This window comes from Nomascus leucogenys, chromosome 11, assembly GCF_006542625.1.
Source record: "Nomascus leucogenys isolate Asia chromosome 11, Asia_NLE_v1, whole genome shotgun sequence".
NCBI lineage: Eukaryota > Metazoa > Chordata > Mammalia > Primates > Hylobatidae > Nomascus > Nomascus leucogenys.
The window spans coordinates 106,656,449-106,675,390 of NC_044391.1; the positions used below are offsets into that span (position 1 = coordinate 106,656,449).

General features: G+C 44.2%; 1 protein-coding gene across 2 annotated transcripts in view; it reads right to left on the reverse strand.

The window, feature by feature from the left end:
• Positions 1-713: 713 nt before the first annotated feature.
• LIPH (lipase H) overlaps positions 714-18,942 on the reverse strand; it is a 48,498-nt gene continuing 30,269 nt past the window's right edge. The window contains exons 6-10 of one of the 2 annotated variants that reach the window (XM_003256585.4): positions 16,005-16,172; positions 13,926-14,021; positions 11,270-11,381; positions 4,432-4,605; positions 714-1,802 (exon numbers count right to left, since the gene is read on the reverse strand). In XM_003256585.4, the coding sequence (XP_003256633.1) occupies positions 1,715-1,802; positions 4,432-4,605; positions 11,270-11,381; positions 13,926-14,021; positions 16,005-16,172 (638 nt within the window). In that variant the 3' untranslated portion in view covers positions 714-1,714. The remainder of the gene's footprint in view (positions 1,803-4,431; positions 4,606-11,269; positions 11,382-13,925; positions 14,022-16,004; positions 16,173-18,942) is intronic. The other variant, XM_003256586.4, reaches the window with a different exon arrangement.

Consider the following 18,942-nt stretch of genomic DNA (forward strand, 5'->3'; position numbering starts at 1 on the left):
TGGCCGGGTTTGGTGGCTTATGCCTGTAATCCCAGCACTTTGGGAGGCCGAGACGGGCAGTCACCTGAGGGCAGGAGTTCGAGACCAGCCTGGCCAACTTGGTGAAACCCTGTCTCTACTAAAAATACAAAAATTAGCCGGGTGTGGTGGCACATGCCTGTAATCCCAGCTACTCAGGAGGCTGAGGCAGGAGAATCAATTGAACCTGGGAGGTGGAGGTTGCAGTGAGCTGAGATCGTACCGTTGCACTACAGCCTAGGCAACTCTAAAAAAAAAAAAAAAGAGAGAGTCGATTTCTTCATAACGAGGGCTATTTTCACAGATAGCAGTTGAAGGAGCAATCACTTGGGTGAAGAGGAGGTGACTGGGCCTGTCACCTCCTTTTCACAGACCTTCCTGCAGTGGCCACAGCCATGGGACAGATCGTGCCTGCCCTCACACTGGGCATCTGGCCCCAGCGATTGTCCTCCCTTCTTTCTGGCCTCTGCCCGACAGGACCTCTTGACTGGACTCCTGCTGTCATTCTAGATTCGCAGACAGCATCTACCTCCAGGGAAGCAAAGGATTCCTCAAACTGGAGGCTTCAGATTCTCCAAAAGCAAACCAGTTCATGCTTTGAATTCACGTGTTAGCAAAACAAGTGACAGCCTTGTTCCAAAAGGCTAACATTAATTACCTCTAATAGGTGGGATCGTGGATAGTATTTTTTTTAATTTTGTATCTATGCATTTTCTAAATTTCCTTCAATAATCATAGATTACATTGGTAATAAAGAAACATAAACATTTCTTAAGGGTTGCTTAAAATGAGGGTTGCCTGTAAAGTGATCCTTCTCCACCTTAGGTGAGAAATAAGCTCTGCTTTTCCTTCTCTTGCCTCATGCTCCATCCCCTGTCCCCATATGGAGAGGCTGCCCCACGGCTTCCTCGTCCTTTCTTCATCCACTTACTATCTAGTCCCAGCAGCCGTCCTCTTAGCTGTCAGTCCATCCCCATCTCCTCCAGCTCCTCCATGCTCCAACAACACTTTAGAGAAGGCAGAGGGCCAGCACGTGGCTTTCTTGCCTTCCCTGAGCAAACAGCCCGAGAGAGAAGCTGGTGTTGACAGAGAGAGGCTCTTTTATTGCAAATTAGATAAGCCCTATGAAAATAAATAAAAGCATATTCACATTTATCAAACATCTCAAAGATGTGGCACCTATGGGATTTCAAAAAACCCTTCATAGATATTTGTCTCCCAAACCCACACAGCAGCCCCATGAGGTAGACGTCAGTTTCGTTCTCTTCTACGTGTGGGAACTGGAGGAATGTGGCACAGAGAATGCAGAGCTGAGTCCACAGTGAGGCCTCCAGTCCGTCCTTCCCTTGAAGATGTTTGACCCGCAGCCGCGATGGGCAGAACCACCCGCGTGGCAGGCAGCAGAATTGACAGGTCGCAACAAACAAGGCCCCAGGACGCAGCAGACACAGCGCTGGGCTGCCGCAAGCCTGGCTATTTCTGACTTGCCCTAGTTAGGGCCTCCCTTCCCAGGATCGTTTTATAATCACAAGGTTGTTTGATGTTGTACAATGTGACATCCATAGGACGCTACTGAAAAAAGCCTTGGTTTTTTTCATACTTTTTGTGCCTTGCAGAAAAGGTGAGGTGAAGCTTTCAAACAGCCTGTGGTTGTAGCTTTCTTTCTATTATTGATGCCCATGTGTCCTGGCAACAGTTACAACTGCAACTCTGGGCAAAGAATAGGTTGGAAGACTGTTTCAACGTTTTCCATCAGGACAAGATCATACCGACACAGCTGGGGCCTGGGAAAATAAGACAAAATATTCCTGTCAATGAATTTATGAAAATGCAATGGTCTAGTAAATAATATTATATCCTTAAGATACAAAATTATTTAGCAATTGTTTTTAATATAGAAAACGCTTACGGTGGCCAGGCGCGGTGACTCACGCCTGTAATCCCAGCACTTTAAGAGGCCGAGGCAGGCGGATACTTGAGGCCAGGAGTTCAAGACCAGCCTGGCCAACATGGCTAAACCCCGTCTCTACTAAAAATACAAAAATTAGCTGGGCGTGGTAGCGCGTGTCTGTGGTTCCAGCTACTCAGGAGGCTGAGGCAGTACTAGAGCCCAGGAGGTGGAGGTTGCAGTGAGCTGAGATCACGCCATTGCACTCTAGCCTGGGTGACAGAACGAGACTCTGTCTCAGAAAAAAAAGAAAGAAAATGCTTATGGTAAGTAAAACACCAAGGAGAAAGCAAGATATATGGCTAGGCACGGTGGTTCACGCTTGTAATCCCAGCACTTTGGGAGGCCGAGGCTGGCAGATCACCTGAGGCCAGGAGTTGGAGACCAGCCTGACCAACATGGTGAAACACTGTCTCTACTAAAAATACAAAAAATTAGCTAGGCGTGGTCGCGTGTGCCTGTAATCCCAGCTACTTCGGAGGCTGAGGCAGGAGAATCGCTTGAACCCAGGAGGTGGAGGTTGCAGTGAGCCAAGATCGCGCTACTACTGTACTCCACAGAGCGAGACTCCATCCCAAAAAAGAAAGAAAGATGTAAAATTGTATTTACTATATAACTTTAGCTTTAAAAACAATAAAAGAAGGGAGGATTATATAGACATAACAATAAATATTAACAGTGGTTGCCTCTGAATAATGACAATATGGGTGATATTTTTCTGCTTCCTAACAATTTCTGTACTTTCTAGATTTTGTCAAATAAACATATATTGTCTGATATTCAGGGGAAAAAAGTATTAAAAAGTTTTAGGATGTAATGACTATCCTTTTAGGAGAAACTTGTGTTATTAAATGTTTTAGGGTACCCTAAACTTTCTTTTTTTGTTTTCTTTTTTTTTTTTTTTTTGAGACAGGGTCTCACTCTGTCACCCAGGCTGGAGTGCAGTGGTACGATCTCGGCTCACCGCAACCTCTGCCTCCCAGGTACAAGCAATTTTCCTGCCTCAGCCTCCCGAGTAGCTGGGATTACAGGTGCACACCACAACTGCCCAGCTAATTTTTTATATTTTTGGTAGAGACAGGGTTTCACCACATTGGCCAGGATGGTCTAGAACTCCTGACCTCAGGTGATCCGCCCACTTTGGCCTCCCAAGGTGCTGGGATTACAGGCATGAACTACCGTGCTCAGTCCCTAAACTTTTAAGAAAAAGGAATTCACAAAGCACTAACTGCTCACATCATTTCCTGTCTCCCTCTCTGTCCACAGGTTAGATGCTAGGACTATATGGTAGAGTGGCATTTGTCACAAAACATACATGTCAACACAGCTCTGTACTTAAAAAATAATAATTCTTTCTCTCCTTCTCCCCTCTTTCTCTGTTTCTCTCTCTTTCTCTCCCCAAACATACATTGTTTATTTTTTCTGGAGCAATTGAGAATAGATTGTTTACTCCTTAATACTTCATTGTATATTTCCTAAGAACAAGGACATTTTCAGTACCATTATCAAATTTAAGAAATTCAATATAATACTTTTGTACTGTCAAGGGTGCAGTGGCTCATGCCTGTAATCTCAGCACTTTGGGAGACTGAGGTGGGTGGATACTTGAGGCCAGGAGTTCAAGACCAGCCTGGCCAACATGGCAAAACTAAAAATATAAAAATATTTTTTTCTACTAAAAATACAAAATCACAAATACAAACATTAGCTGGGTGTGGTGGACATGCCTGTGGTCAAGGGAATAAAATGTTCCAATTTTCTGTACCTTTTTTTATACTAGGCTCTGTTTAATCAGCTTGCCAAATTATACAAAGCTTTCTTTTCTACAACAATTTACCAGCTTATAAGCAGTGTGGTAGTTAGGGAAGAACTGTATAATTCTAAGCATATAACAACATTATTTCCTTGGATTACTAGGCCATCTACCTTATCTACCTTTAAGTACATGCAGTATAATTTTCTTGGATTACTGCGCTCCCTGTTTTTATTTTTTAAATATTTTATTTAATTTTTTGTTTTTATTTTGAGATAGGATCTTGCTATGTTGCCCAGGCTGGACTCCAACTCCTGGGCTCAAGTGATGCTCTCACCTCAGCCTGCTGAGTAGTGGGATTACAGGCATGTACCATCCAATGCAGGTGGGCTGGGCCACTTGCTTTCTTTTTTGTTTTTTTTTTTTTCTTTTTTTGTAGAGACAGGGTCTCCATACGTTGCCCAGGCTGGCTAGAACTCCTGAGCTGAAGCAATCCTCCCAGCTTGGCCTCCCAAAGTGCTGAGATTATAGGCTTGAGCCACTACACTTGGCCTGGGCTACTTGTTTATAATAAAAACTATTTTTGGAAAACCCACCATGTCCCTCCTTGTGAATAATGGAGTCTTATTAAAACATCAGACCAAGCAGATTGGACAGGATCCAGCAATATCTTTGGAAAACAGCGTTTTGTCAAACCCTACCCTCAGCTCACCTCTCCGGATGGGCAAGGGACCTCAACTTCATTCGGAGAATCCTGAGCTTGTACCTTGGGCCTGTTAGAGATCCTGTAGAGAACATCAAGGAAATTGCAGCCACTTTATCCAGATCTTGATTAAATCTTGCAAGTAGACTCACTTGGTGATATTTCTGAAATGTGGTGGGTTCACTGGAAGGAAGAAATAAGATTGAAAAATGGATAAAGACTACTAATGAGAGAAAGCAGTTTTGAAGCCTGCAAGGCACTGGTAAGCTGGTAACTATTTCATCCCATAGCCTGGACCAGCGGACTTTTTTTTTTTTTTTCTGAGACAGGGTTCACTCTGTTGCCCAGGCTGGAGTGTAGTAACCTCCCAAGAACGAGTCGACTTTGATGGGCAAAGTCTGCTGACTCCAAAGGGCTATGTAAGTGACCCAAAATGACATTAGAGAGGTATGATGCTAATGACTGCCCAGTACACACCAGATGATGTCCTTGTCTCTCGACTCATCTCTCCAACCCCCCGAAACATTCCGCAAGGGGGGCATTATTCTCCTCATTTAATAGACAGAAATAGATGCTTACGGAGATCAAGCTCCCCAGGTGACAGGCCTTATATGTAGCAGTGAAGAGATTCCAACCCAGTTCTGGCTGAGTTCAAAGTTATGATCTTTCCATTAAACTGCATCCCTAGATGCCTAAGTATATCTTTAGCCAAACTAGATGCTAATTGAATTGTGCTTTAGCATGTATTTTTTTTTAGTTCTCCCTCTCAAGATGAACCTTAAAAGAGGCAAATCCAGAGTCCGATACTTTTTTCCAAGTGTATAGTGATGTTTTCTACAGATGGAAAACCAAATTGAAGGTAAGGTATATCACTGGAGAGGTTCAGTCAGTCACTGTCTTTCTGGGGAGGTGGAAGAACCATGGAACCCCTGGCTTTGGGAACAGAAGGCTTGCTCTAGACATTCATCCTTTTTTTTTGAGACAGTGTCTCGCTCTGTTGCCTAGGCTGGAGTGCAGCGGTGCAATCTCGGTTCACTGCAACCTCTGCCTCCCAGGTTCAAGTGATTTTCCTGCCTCAGCCTCCCGAGTAGCTGGGATTACAGGCACCTGCCACCCCTCCTGGCTGATTTTTGTATTTTTAATGGAGACAGGCTTCCACCATATTGGCCAGGCTGGTCTTGAACTCCCGACCTCAGGTGATCCGCCTGCCTCGGCCTCCCAAGGTGCTGGAATTACAGGCATGAGCCACCGAGTCTAGCCAATATTAATCCTTACTTTGGGAATGGGGTGATTGTGACGAGGTATCTGTCACCCCACTGGAATCATGTATAAGTCCCATGGAGTACAGAAGTGCCACAAATAAAACTAATCTGAAAGGCGCCCAAATTTTGTTTTCTTAATATCATCTCTACTGAAAGAAACCAGGGATCCCTGGAGAAATGGTTGATTCCACGGCTGGGGCAGGAAACGTGCAAAGTGATCCTGGAAACCCGTGTGCCAGAAAGTTAGGAAGTGTTTTAAACAGTGATGGAAGCCGGGCACGGTGGCTCATGCCTATAATCCCAGCACTTTGGGAGGCTGAGGCAGGCAGATCACAAGGTCAAGAGATTGAGATCATCCTGGCCAACATGGTGAAAATGTTCATAGCAGCATTATTCATAATAGCCAAAAAGCGGAAACAACTCAAATGCCCATGAACTGATGCATTAAATGTGGCATATAAATACAATGGAACACTGGCCATAAAAAGGAACAAAGTATTGCTACATGCTGCAACTTGGATGAATCTTGAAAACTTTAAACTGGCTGGGCGTGGTGGCTCACACCTGTAATCTCAGCAGTTTGGGAGGCCGAGGCGGGCGGATCACCTGAGGTCGGGAGTTCAAGACCAGCCTGACCAACATGGAGAAACCCCGTCTCTACTAAAAATATAAAATTAAGCCTGGTGCGGTGGCACATGCCTGTAATCCCAGCATGTTGGGAGGCCGAGGTGGGAGGATCACCTGAGGTCAGGAGTTCGAGACCATCCTGGCCAACAGGGGGGAAACCCCGTCTCTACTAAAAGTACAAAAATTAGCTAGGCATTGTGTGGGTGCCTGTAATCCCAGCTACTCAGGAGGCTGAGGCAGGAGAATCGCTTGAACCCAGTAGGCAGAGATTGCAGTGAACTGAGATCGCACCACTGCACTCCAGCCTGGGCAACAAGAGCGAGACTCCGTCTCAAAAAAAAAAAAAAAAATATATATATATATATATATATATAATTAGCAGGGCATGGTGGCGCATGCCTGTAATCCCAGCTACTCGTGAGGCTGAGGCAAGAGAATCGCTTGAACCCGGGAAACAGAGGTTGTAGTGAGCCGAGATCATGCCATTGCACTCCAGCCTGGGCAATAAGAGCAAAACTCCATCGGAAAAAAAAAAAAAAAGAAAACATTAAACTAACCAAACGAAGGCAGGCACAAAAGGCCACATATCATATGATTCTCTTTATATGGCATGTCCAGAATAGGTAAATTCAGAGAAAGTTTAGTGGTTGCCAGTGGGTAGGACGTAGACATGTAGAATTACTACTAAAGGATATAGGGTTTCTTTTTGAGATGATGAAAATGGTCTGGAATTAAATGATGGTGATTGTTGTACATTTTGTGACTATATTAAAATTTACTAAATTGTACACTTTATTTTTAACTTTTATTTTTTTGAGACAGAGTCTGGTTCTGTTGACCAGGCTGGAGTGCAACGGCACGATCTTGGCTCACTGCAACCTCTGCCTCCTCAAGCCATCCTCCCACTCCCAGCCTTTAAGTAGCTGAGACTACAGGCACAAGTCATCAAACCCAGCTAATTTTTGTATTTTTTTGTAGAGACAGGGTTTTGCCATGTTGCTCAGGCTGGTCTTGAACTCCTGAGCTCAAGTGATTCCCCATGCCTCAGCATCCCAAACTACTGGGATTACAGGCATGAGCCACTGCACCCAGCCAAATTGTATACTTTAAAGGGTGAATGTGGCCGGGCGCGGTGGCTCACGCCTGTAATTCCAACACTCTGGGAGGCCAACACAGGCGGATCACCTGAGATCAGGAGTTAGAGACCAGCCTGGCCAACATGGTGAAACCCCATGTCTACTAAAAACACAAAAATTAGCTGGGCGTGGTGGCAGGTGCCTGTAATCCCAGCTACTCGGGAGGCTGAGGCAGGAGAATCACTTGAACCCGCGAGGCGGAGGTTGCAGTGTGCAGAGATTGCGCCACTGCACTCCAGCCTGGGTGACAAAGCACGACTCTGTCTATAAAAAATAAAAAAAAAAAAAAAAAATTAAAAAAGTGAATGTCATGTGAATTACATCTCAATTTTTAATTTATTTTTTGAGACAAAGTCTCACCTTGTCACTCAGGCTGGAGTGCAGTGGTGTAATCATAGCTCACTGTAGTTTCAAACTCCTGGATTCAAGTGATCCCCTTGGTTGAGCCTCTTGAGTAGCTGGGACTACAGGCACATACCACCAAGCCCAGCTGTTTGTTTTTTGTTTTTTGTTTGTCTGTTTGTTTTCTGTACAGACAGTCTTGCTATGTTGCCTGGGCTGGTTTCAAACTCCTGGGCTCAAGTTATCCCCCTGCCTCAGCCTCCCAAAGTGCTGGGATTACAGGAGTAAGCCACTGGGCCTGGCCTTTTAAAATGATTTTTTAAAAAACCAAATACAAATACATAAATACAGGGAGAGTCACCACGCCAATAATAACCTTGACTGTGACTTCATCTATTCCCATAGTCTGGTGAGACTGGATCAACTCAGGGTACATGCTCTGATATCATTTTCTTTTTCTTAAATGGTAAAAATAATTTAAAAAAAGTTAAAGTACATCTTGAAAAAAAGAGAAAGGTACCCATAATCTCACCATGTAATAGAACAATTATTTCCTTTTCATACATATTCTCTGATTGACAGTGACGTTTTCACAAACATGACTAAAATAAGAATGTGCATTAAAGATGTTAAGGTATTTATTTAATCAAGATACAAAACTCCAAATTTAGGAATTCCTACTTGGGAGACATTCACTATAGAAAATTAAAAACTGGGCTGGGTTTGGTGGCTCATGCCTGTACTCCTGGCACTTTGGGAGGCCAAGGAGTGAGGATCGCTTGAGCTCAGGAGTTCAAGCCTAGCCTGGGCAATGGTGACACCTCATCTCCACAAAAAAATTAAAAAGTAGCTAGACATGGTGGCGCACTTGTAGTCCCAGCTACTCGGGAGGCTGAGCGGAGAGAATTGCTTGAGCCCAGGCAGTTGAGCTACAGTGAGCCATGATCTTGCCACTGCAAGCCAGCCTGTGTGACAGAGTGCAACCCTGTTTCAAGAAAAAAAAAAAAAAATTCTAAGACATATGTGAAGCAAATATGTAACAAATTATTGACAGAATATTTAAGCTTTGCTAGGTGAGAAAATTTCATTATATAATTGCACAATCTCCCCTGCTAGCTCTTAGAATCTCCAGAATAGAAAATTCTAGATTCTAGATGAGGTCTCTGCTCTAGCTTCCTCACTGAAGAGTCCTCAAGATGCGCCCCCTAGCGGTGCTCTCTCTGAAAATGCTGCCCCCACCGTGAGTGTGGGGACATTAGCAATGAAACAGACCAGCAGGGAACCCTAAAAAAAAAAAAAAGCCAGCGGGGCGCGGTGGCTCATGCCTGTAATCCCAGCACTTTGGGAGGCCAAGGCAGGCGGACCAAGAGGTCAGGAGATCGAGACCATCCTGGCTAACACGATGAAACCCCATCTCTACTAAAAATACAAAAAATTAGCCGGGCGTGGTGGCACGCGCCTGTAGTCCCAGCTACTCGGAGAGGCTGAGGCAGGAGAATGTCGTGAACCCGTGAGGCGGAGCTTGCAGTGAGCCGAGATAGCGCCACTGCACTCCAGCCTGGGCGACAGAGCGAGACTCCGTCTCAAAAACAAACAAACAAAAAACCCACTGCACTCCCAAACTTCAACTGTGGTGGGGGTAGGGGGAGCAATACAGCTTAATGGGAGGAATCTAATGTAGTGATTAAAACTATAGGTGCTGGGGTTGGATAGACCTGTTTCTGATTTCACCTGATTCACACTGATCAGCTGTATGATACTGGCCAAATTACTTGGTCTCTCTGAGCCTCAGTTTCTTCATAGATGAAATGGGAATGCTAATACTACCTCATAGGGTTTTGGCATAATTGCATTAGCCAATTTGTATAACATGCTTAGTTCAATAAGCAAAGGTTATTATTATGATCCAAAAATGCATTTAAAAAAGCCACCTACAAACCACCCACCCCATACCCACTTTCTCTATTTATCTACACAATGAACCCGTCAGGTGACTGCCACTTTCAGATGACATTCTATGCAGTCTTCTGTGGATGTGGCCAAGAGACAACCCAAGTGCTTAGTAAACAATAGGTCCCAGAAAACATTTCCTGAATAAAATGAGCTTCAAATTCCTTTGCTTAAAGCCTCCTCCCCCCTTTTCCTGATAATAAGATTTTCTAAAGTATTAATTAATTTTAAACACATATATGTATATATCCATCAGAAAGTTAAAAAGAAAAGAGAAGATGAAAAAAGAAGCACTCAAATTCCCACCACCCAAAGGGCAATGTAACATTTTGGCATGTTTGTTTTTCATTGATTTTTACATTGTTAAGCTAATTTTATGCTTTATATCATTTGATATTCTACATTTTTCGCTTAGCACGTTATAAGCATTTCCTTTTCTATGTTTTATAAATGACTTCAGTGTATAGTGGGAATATTTACATTAACCATTTTCCCATTGTTAGATTTTTAGAATGTTTCCAATTTTTATTGCAAATTACATTTTCTTTTCTTTTTTTTTTTTCTCTCTTTAGATGGAGCCTTGCTCTGTTGCCCAGGCTGGAGGCCAGTGGCGTGATTTTGGCTCACTGCAAACTCCGCCCCCCCCCAGGTTCAAGCCATTCTCCTGCCTCAGCCTCCCGAGTAGTTGGGACTACAGGCAGAGGCCACCACACCTGCTAATTGTTTTATTTTTAGTAGAGATGGGATTGCACCACGTTGGCCAGGCTAGTCTTGAACTCCCAACCTCAGGTAATCTGCCCGCCTCAGCCTCCTAAAGTGCTGGGATTACAGGCGTGAGCCACCATGCCCAGCGGCAAATAACATTTCCTGAGTTTCAGAAACATATATATACAAACACAACATATATATGTTATATATGTATTATACATGTTTACATATATATTATGAGCTCATGAAAGAATAGAAATGTGTGCAGGTAGAGATGCCTTTTGCCTTTGGGGCTGGGATTGTTGGTGAGATTCAGCAAGGACTTGTACTTTTATGTTTGAAATTCTTTTTTTTAAATTACTATTATTTTTGATTGATAATGAGAAATCATAATTATATAGATTTAGGGGATACAATGTGATGTTTTGATATATGTATACAATGTGGGATAATTAAATCAGCATATTCCTTTATTGTTTAAATCCTTTATAGCAAACAAAGATAACTTTTGTATCACATGTTTAATCAAAGGAAGTGAGGAGAGGAACGAAGGGAGAAAGGGAGGGAAAGAGGGAGGAAAGGAAGGAAAAAGGGAGGAAGGAAAGGAAGAAGAGAAGGAGGGGAGGAAAGAAAACCCTTGCACCAATCCCAGAGCTTGGGAGATCAAGAGCCAGGGAAACAACTAAGCAATAGGTCCCCTTATATCTTTTATAGAACAAGGAAAACATAGATCTGTAAATAACAAAGTAGGTGGATTTGTGATTTAATTTCTCTGAGCAAAAAGGGAAATAGCGCACTGCAAACAATTGTAACTCAACTTACTGATTGATTTTGGATTCTGTGGTGTTTCCAGCTTTGTCTCTCAATTTGATGGTAATGTCCCCTCTTCTTATATTCTTGTTCCATGTTATAATATCCACAAAGTAATGATACACTGCAAAACAGAGAGAGAAAACGGTAAGAGAGAGATATTACCAACTGATCCCCTGAAGGTTTGGTTCCTAAAAACTGAACCTCCCTAATCACTGAGTCTCTTCTCTTTCTCTCTGGTTTCTCTGCAAAGATCCAGGTCAGAAGTTTCTAATATTCCCTTCTCTTCTCTTTGGTAAAGATGGCATGAGTGAATGCAGAGCTCACTGGTTTCCAGTCACCATGGTCAGGCATCATCGTTGAACCAGTGTTTCCAGGTATTGTGAAGTCTTAGGGCTTACGGCTGAGTGTGGTTCACATCAATTCCTGCCAATTTTAGACTCAACCATCTGAGGGGCCATTTGGAGACCCCCCATGGCTGAGACGGTTTTCCACAATTTGGGCCGTGTCCACCAGCCTACCCAGCCTTCCTCATCCTTCTCCCAATCATGCCCAACCACCTGCACTCCCTGCACTGTGAAGGCTCCTGGGCCTTCGCCCACCTGGGCACTCTTACTTTGCCAGCTCTGTGAACCCACCTTTCAGGTTTCAGCTTAATGTCATTCCTCCAGAAGGCTTTCCCTGACCCCCAGACTAAGTCAGATCTCCTTTCTTGGAGTTCCTGCCATACTCTGGACTCCCCGCATTATTACTCAGCACACTTTCCTCTATTTACAAAATGCGAGAAAGGATGATAATAAAAATAAAGTGGCATTCCCTAACCAGCAGACTCAGAGAAATAAAAAAGTGGTAAATATGTGGGTACATCTATACAAATGTTACCTGAATAATGTCTTATGGGTTTATTTTTAAAAAGATAAAATTAAAACACGCTACAACAGGAACTAATCAGGGAGATGAGAGTCCCACGAAGGAGTAAGGTCAGTCCTGGATTTGCTGTTTTATGGTCCAAGTTGCTCAGGGGCTTGCCCCATACAGACCAGGTAGGTGCCAAATCCTGGGCTGCCACACATGGCTCCAAAGAAAGAGGGAAACCCAGTGATCTGCAGGCTTTTTTTTTTTTTTTAAGAGTCTCTCTGTGTTGCCCAGGCTGGAGTGCAGTGCTGTAATCTCGGTTCACTGCAACCTCTGCCTCCTGGGTTCAAGCAATTCTCCAGCCTCAGCCTTCTGAGTAGCTGGGATTACAGGCAAGCACCACCACACCTGGTTAATTTTTGTATTTTGTTTTTGGGGTTTTTGTATTTTTAGTAGAGATGGGGTTTCACCATGTTGGCCAGGCTGGTCTTGAACTCCTGGCCTCAAGTGATCCACCTGCCTTGGCCTCCCAAAATGCTGGGAATACAGGCGTGAGCCACCATGCTTAGCCTCCAGGCTCTTTTAAAAGAGTTGCTCACACCTGGCGTGGAGGTTCACACCTGTAATCCCAGCACTAAGGCAGGAGGATTTCTTGAGCCCAAGAGTTCAAGACCAGCCTATGCAACATAGTGAGACTCTGTCTCTAAAAGAAACAAAAAAAAAAACAGTTAGCTGGGCATGGTGGTGCATGCCTGAAGTCCCAGCTACTTGGGAGGCTGAGGTGGGAGGATTGCTTGAGTCCAGGAGGTTGAGGCTGCGGTGCCCCATTATTGTGCCACTGCACTCCAGCCTGGGTGACAGAACAACACCCTGTCTCAAAAAAAAAAAATTAACATAGGCTGGGCATGGTGGCTGATGCCTGTAATCCCAGCACTTTGAGAGGCCAAGGCAGGCAGATCACCTGAGGTCAGGAGTTTGAGACCAGCGTGGCCAACATGGCAAAACCCCGTCTCTACTAAAAATACAAAAATTAGCCAGGCATGGTGATGCACACCTGTCGTCTCAGGTACTTGGGATGCTGAGGCAGGAGGATCACATGAATCCAGGAGGCAGAGGTTGCAGTGAGCTGAGATTGCACCACTGCACTTCAACTTCGGTGACAGAGTGAGACCCTGTCTCAAAAAAAATAAATAAAATGAAATAAAATAGTTGTTCCTAAGGAAAGTGAAAATGGGTACAAGACTGTAGGAAAAACACATCTGCCCAGGGAAATTCTAGTTGTTTCCCAAGGCGTCTAATCATCGGCTGCCCCCTTTAATTCCCATCTGGAATACTTAGCCTCTCGAGGCCTTTAGGTCATCATGTTTGCTTTAGAGCTGGAACTGACCTGTAGATATGGCTGGCACCTGATTTTTTCCTGGTCTCAATTTTATGTCTCTTGGGGAATCAAGCAGTTTTCTGGAAGATCTTAGTGACTAGAATGGTCATCCAGTGAAACTAACAACTCTGATTTGTTGAGATTTTATTAAATTAATATTTTTAAATTGCATCAGATTAAACCTAATATCCCAGAAGACAGGCATTATTACCCCATTTGACCAGTCAGGACACTGAGACTCAGAGAAGTCAAATGACTTGACCAAGGTCCCACAGCTATTATGTGGTAGACTCAGGAGTCAACCTAGGCCCTTCCAGCTCCAAAGTTGATGCTTCATCATGGCCCTTATTTGCCAAGAAGTAGCCAGGAAGCTGAGACTCAGCCATCCCCAAAATCAGAGTTAGGCAAAAGCCAACAACCACATTCATCACTCACTGCAGAATGGGCTCTCCTCAGCTGTGTCAAAGAATGCCTTCGTCATTGGAGGATCTTTCCCCCTTAGATAGTCTTTCCAATTATCAGCATAATAGCCTATGAAAACAAGTTTAAAAAATTGTAAGATTAACATGTATTATATAAACGTAGCAGCAACTGAGGCAGCAAGAACGTTGAGTTTGACTGTATCCACCACTTCTGAGAGAAACTCCCTCCCACCTCCATCCCCCATGGTGAGGGCCTGCAGGGTGACCCATCTTGCTGGCTGATCCTGTCCCTAAGAGCTGAAGGGCAACAGGACCCTCCAGTGATTTTCCCCCTTTACTGGTTCTCAGTAGCAGGATGAGGGAGGGTGTAGGGTGTGGCACACACTGGTGTGGACTAAAAATAACTACCGACATTTTTCAGTAATACATTCCTTTTCTAGATTAAAACAGATTCAAGTTCATACCTAAAATAGCATCACTCTTGAAAAGCAATATGCTTTCTTCAAGAACTACAATGGGGCCCCTAAATTGCATAGACCTGGGCTTGCCACATGACTGACTGTGTCACCAAGCAGGTGAGTGTCCTCCTTCGTGTGCTGTCCAGAGGGCCCTCTTTCTCTCCTCTGTCCCTAGCCCTAGAGAATGGCCTTCACATTCTGCCTTAATTGATACAGGGTGGGACCCAGGCATCAGTATTGTGTTATAACTCCTTAGGTGATTCTAAAGCACAATCAAGGTTGAGAACCCCTTGTCTATACCATGCCCTGTTGTTAACTTGGATTTTTCCTTTTGGCAAAAAATAGAAAATCCTCATGGCCATCCAGTTTCAAAGTCCTAACCACCTAGAATATCTGTACTAATCCCTAGAGAATATCCAAGCAGCCTCCACAATATGTTACCTCATTTCCACCTGCTGTACGTGCACACAAGAGCCGGAATGTGGAGTGAGGGCATTTACACAGACATGAGTCTGTGAAAAAGTTCACTTGTCAGGAAGGTCTCTGGGCTCATGGTGGACCCTCTCCCAGCAGAGAGGTTGTATGCACAGAAAGGGTATTCCTGTCCCCACAGGAGCAGGCTATATAGAGTGACTGTACCCGGGGTAAGCTTGGAAACTCCTCTGGAACCTTCTTTTCCATGCTAGAATAGAGGGTCCAGGGAGGCTGTACTGCCTTCCGGATGGAATACTCTACAGTTGCTTTTCTTTTCTTTTTTCTTTCTTTTTTTCTTTGTTTGTTTGTTTGCTTTTTGAGACGGAGTTTCATTCTTGTTGTCCAGGCTGGAGTGCAATGGCGCGGTCTCAGCTCGCTGCATCGTCCGCCTCCCGGGTTCAAGTGATTCTTCTGCCTCAGCCTCCCAAGTAGCTGGGATTACAGGCACCCGCCACCATGCCTGGCTAATTTTTTTGTATTTTTAGTAGAGATGAGGTATCACCATGTTGGCCAGGCTGGTCTCGAACTCCTGACCTTGTGATTCGCCCGCCTCAGCCTCCCAAAGTGCTGAGATTACAGGCGTGAGCTACCATGTCCAGCCTACATTGCTTTCTAACACTGTTTATTAGTAGGAGACTAGAGTAGTTCAAAGAACAAATTGGCTAGAAAAAGCTGACTAGAAAAAAAAAGTCTTTTTAAAAAAATTTTTTTCTTTTTAAGAAAAATTTTTTTAAATTTTAACCTTTTATTTATTTTTGGAGACAGGGTGTTGCTCTGTCACCCAGGCTGGAGTGCAGTGGCATGATCTCAGTTCACTGCAGCCTCAACCTCCTGGGCTCAAGTGATCCTCCCACCTAAGCCTCCTCTTGAGTAGCTGGGACTACAGGCATGCACCACCACACCCGGCTACTTTTTGTATTTTTGTAGAGACAGGGTTTCACCATTTTGCCCAGGCTGGTCTCGAACTCTTGACCTCAAGTGATCCACCTGCCTCAGCCTCCCAAAATGCTGGGATTACAGGCATGAGCCACTGTGCCCAGCAGAAAAACAAGTTTTTAATACAATTATGGGGCCGGTTTTTACATGATAAAGTGGTTCTGGGATTCATACCAAAAACTAGTTCTTTGTGAATCAGAGAGGAAACTGCTGGTTGGACTTACCCAGAAGGGGACAGGACTCTTTTTGTGACGCGCCGCAGCTGACACACTTGCCATTCCTATAATCCTGGTAGGAGTCACAGGGATATGCAGTGATGGTGCAGCTCTCTCTCAGGGAAGACAGGTACAGGTATACAGACCTCTGGTGGTCACATTTAAAATACTGAAATCCTTGGTTGTAAAAGAAGTGGTGAAAGAGTAGAGCAGTTGAAGCATTTAGTAATACTATATCACATATTCTATACACACACAATTTCTCATCTGGCCCTGCGCTCTTTCAGTGTATTTTATTTCATGTCATCTTTATAAAATCCCATAGATAAGAATTCATGCTGGCAAGTGGGAGGAGAAAAGATGACATCAAATTAAGGTTGTGGCAAGAATTAGAGCAAATATGCTTTGGTGAAAGACCCAGGGCCAGGTGCAGTGGCTCCTGCCCAGCACTTTAGGAGGCCGAAGCGGGTGGATTGCCTGAGGTCAGGAGTTCAAGACCAGCCTGGCCAACATGGAGAAACCCCGTCTCTACTAAAAATACAAAAATTCGCCGGGAGTGGTGGCGGGCACCTGTAGTCCCAACTACTCAGGAGGCTAAGGCAGGGAGAATCGCTTGAACCTGGGAGGGGGAGGTTGCAGTGAGCCGAGATTGCACCACTGCACCCCAGCCTGGGCAACAGAGTGAGACTCCATCTCAAAAAAAAAAAAAAAAGACCGTGATTGCTCATGTAGCAATCAAGGTATCTTTCACTGTCATCCAATGCTTGATCCATAGATTGCCTGCATCAAAATCGTGCTTGTTAAAATACAGAGTTCAGGTCCACCCTCAAACATTTCTAATTCAGAGGAGGCGCCGGCATCAGCATTTTAACAAACACTCTCCCCTGTCTTCCATGCGGTCCCGAAGCATGTAAGTTTGAAAGCCCCTGGTCTAACATTGCAGGGCTACTTCAGACTACAAAGACGCTGTGTCTGCTCATCAAGCTGACATGGTGAGGGTGTTTGGGTCCAAGGCCAACCTTCCCTAGGTCATGGAGAACCAGAAGGAATTACCAAAATCGTTATCATAAAAGTAAATTGCTGGCTGGGCACAGTGGCTCACACCTATAATCCCAGCACTTTGGGAGGCTGAGATGGGCAGATCATGAGGTCAGGAGTTCAAGACCAGCCTGACCAACATGGTGAAACCTCGTCTCTACTAAAAATACAAAAATTAGCCGGGCATGGTGGCGCATGCCTGTAATCCCAGCTACTTGAGAGGCTGAGGCAGGAGAATCACTTGAACCTGGAAGGCGGAAGTTGCAGTGAGCCGAGATTGAGCCACTGCACTCCAGCCTGGGCAACAGAGCAAGACTCCATCTCAAAAAAAAAAAAAAAAGTAAATTGTGAATCATTAACTAATTCCTTTTCATTCTGCCTTTTCATATGATATATTTACTTAGAGAAAGGTTGAAAAACGCAAACAATAGCTTCAGTCATGGAGCTCTCTCACTCCCCTGCCACATTTATTATGGGAATTTTCAAACAGGCACAAAAATCAGGAGAAGGATACAAAGAACGCTCATGCCCAAATTATCCCCGCTCCAGTAATTGAGTAATTATCAAAATTCTCCCATTCTTATTTCACTTACTCTCCAGCGTTGTGGCATTTAAAAACCAATCTTTCACTGTTAAACACCACTATTAGATCTAATCAAGTACTAGCTTCTATCCTTTTTTTTTGAGATGGAGTCTCGTTCTGTTGCCCAGGCTGGAGTGCAGTGGCGTGATCCCGGCTCACTGCAACCTCCGCCTCCCGGGTTCAAGCAATTCTCCTGCCTCAGCCTCCAGAGTAGGTGAGATTATAGGCTCGTACCACCACTTCCGGCTAATTTTGTATTTTTAGTAGATACAGGGTTTCACCATGTTACCCAGGCTGGTCTTGAACTTCTGACCTCAGGTGATCTGCCCACCTCAGCCTCCCAAAGTGCTGGGATTTCAGGCATGAGCCACCATACCCGACTGAGTACTAGCTTCTATCTTGAATAGAATAACTTTGACTCTGCTTTTCTCAATGTACAGACTTTACCTATTTAGTTCACCATGATAGTTGAACTATTATACTGTTCTGAACTGTTATACTATACTGAACTGTTCTCCTATACTTCCAGATCCTAACACAGTGCCAGACACATGGCAAATTAATAGGTATTTGTTGGATGAATGAATAAATGCAACCTCTAGCGGGTTCCGCTGTTTGCTGAAACCCCTCTGCTTTATTTCTGTTTGAGGGTTTAACTGGAAGTCTGGTTCTTATGAGCTTCCTCGGTCTGGTGCTGTTCAGTGCCAATAATCCCAACAACTGCCAAAAACTCAAGAGCAAGAGTCATTCGGATTCCTGCCACATTTTCCATTCATGTCAAAGGCAACGGGGCCTGGCACTGCACAGAAACCAGGCAGGCAATCAAGAGAGACATGGGGGACACCTGCCAGATGTTGAGGGTCATTGGAAAATACAACTGCTCAGTAGTTCTAAAATGCTAGTAAGTTCCAAAAAGACCAGAAGTTCCATTTCTGGACTAGTGCTGGTTTATGACAATGTGTTCACGAGTCTGTAGTAGAGTATGGGAACCACACAGATGAGACGGTGACTATTTCATTAAGCTAACTGCAATTAATGTAAAGTTCTGCATGCTCTGGGTTTATGTCTTTTCTTTTGTGGGTGTATGTGTTACAGTGCCCTTTATTTAATGGAAATAATGGTGATGATAGATGTATTTTTGTGGTTTAGGATTTTTTCCTGACTCAGCAAATTAAATATCCCAAATTTGTTTTCAAATATTTTAAAACCAGAAACGTATACATTGTACTTATAACTGCTGAAATAGAACAATCAGAAACACTATCGACAGCCAGGAATGGTTGTTTGTGCTGGGCCCCTGTTGACTTCAGTAAGGATGACACCAGG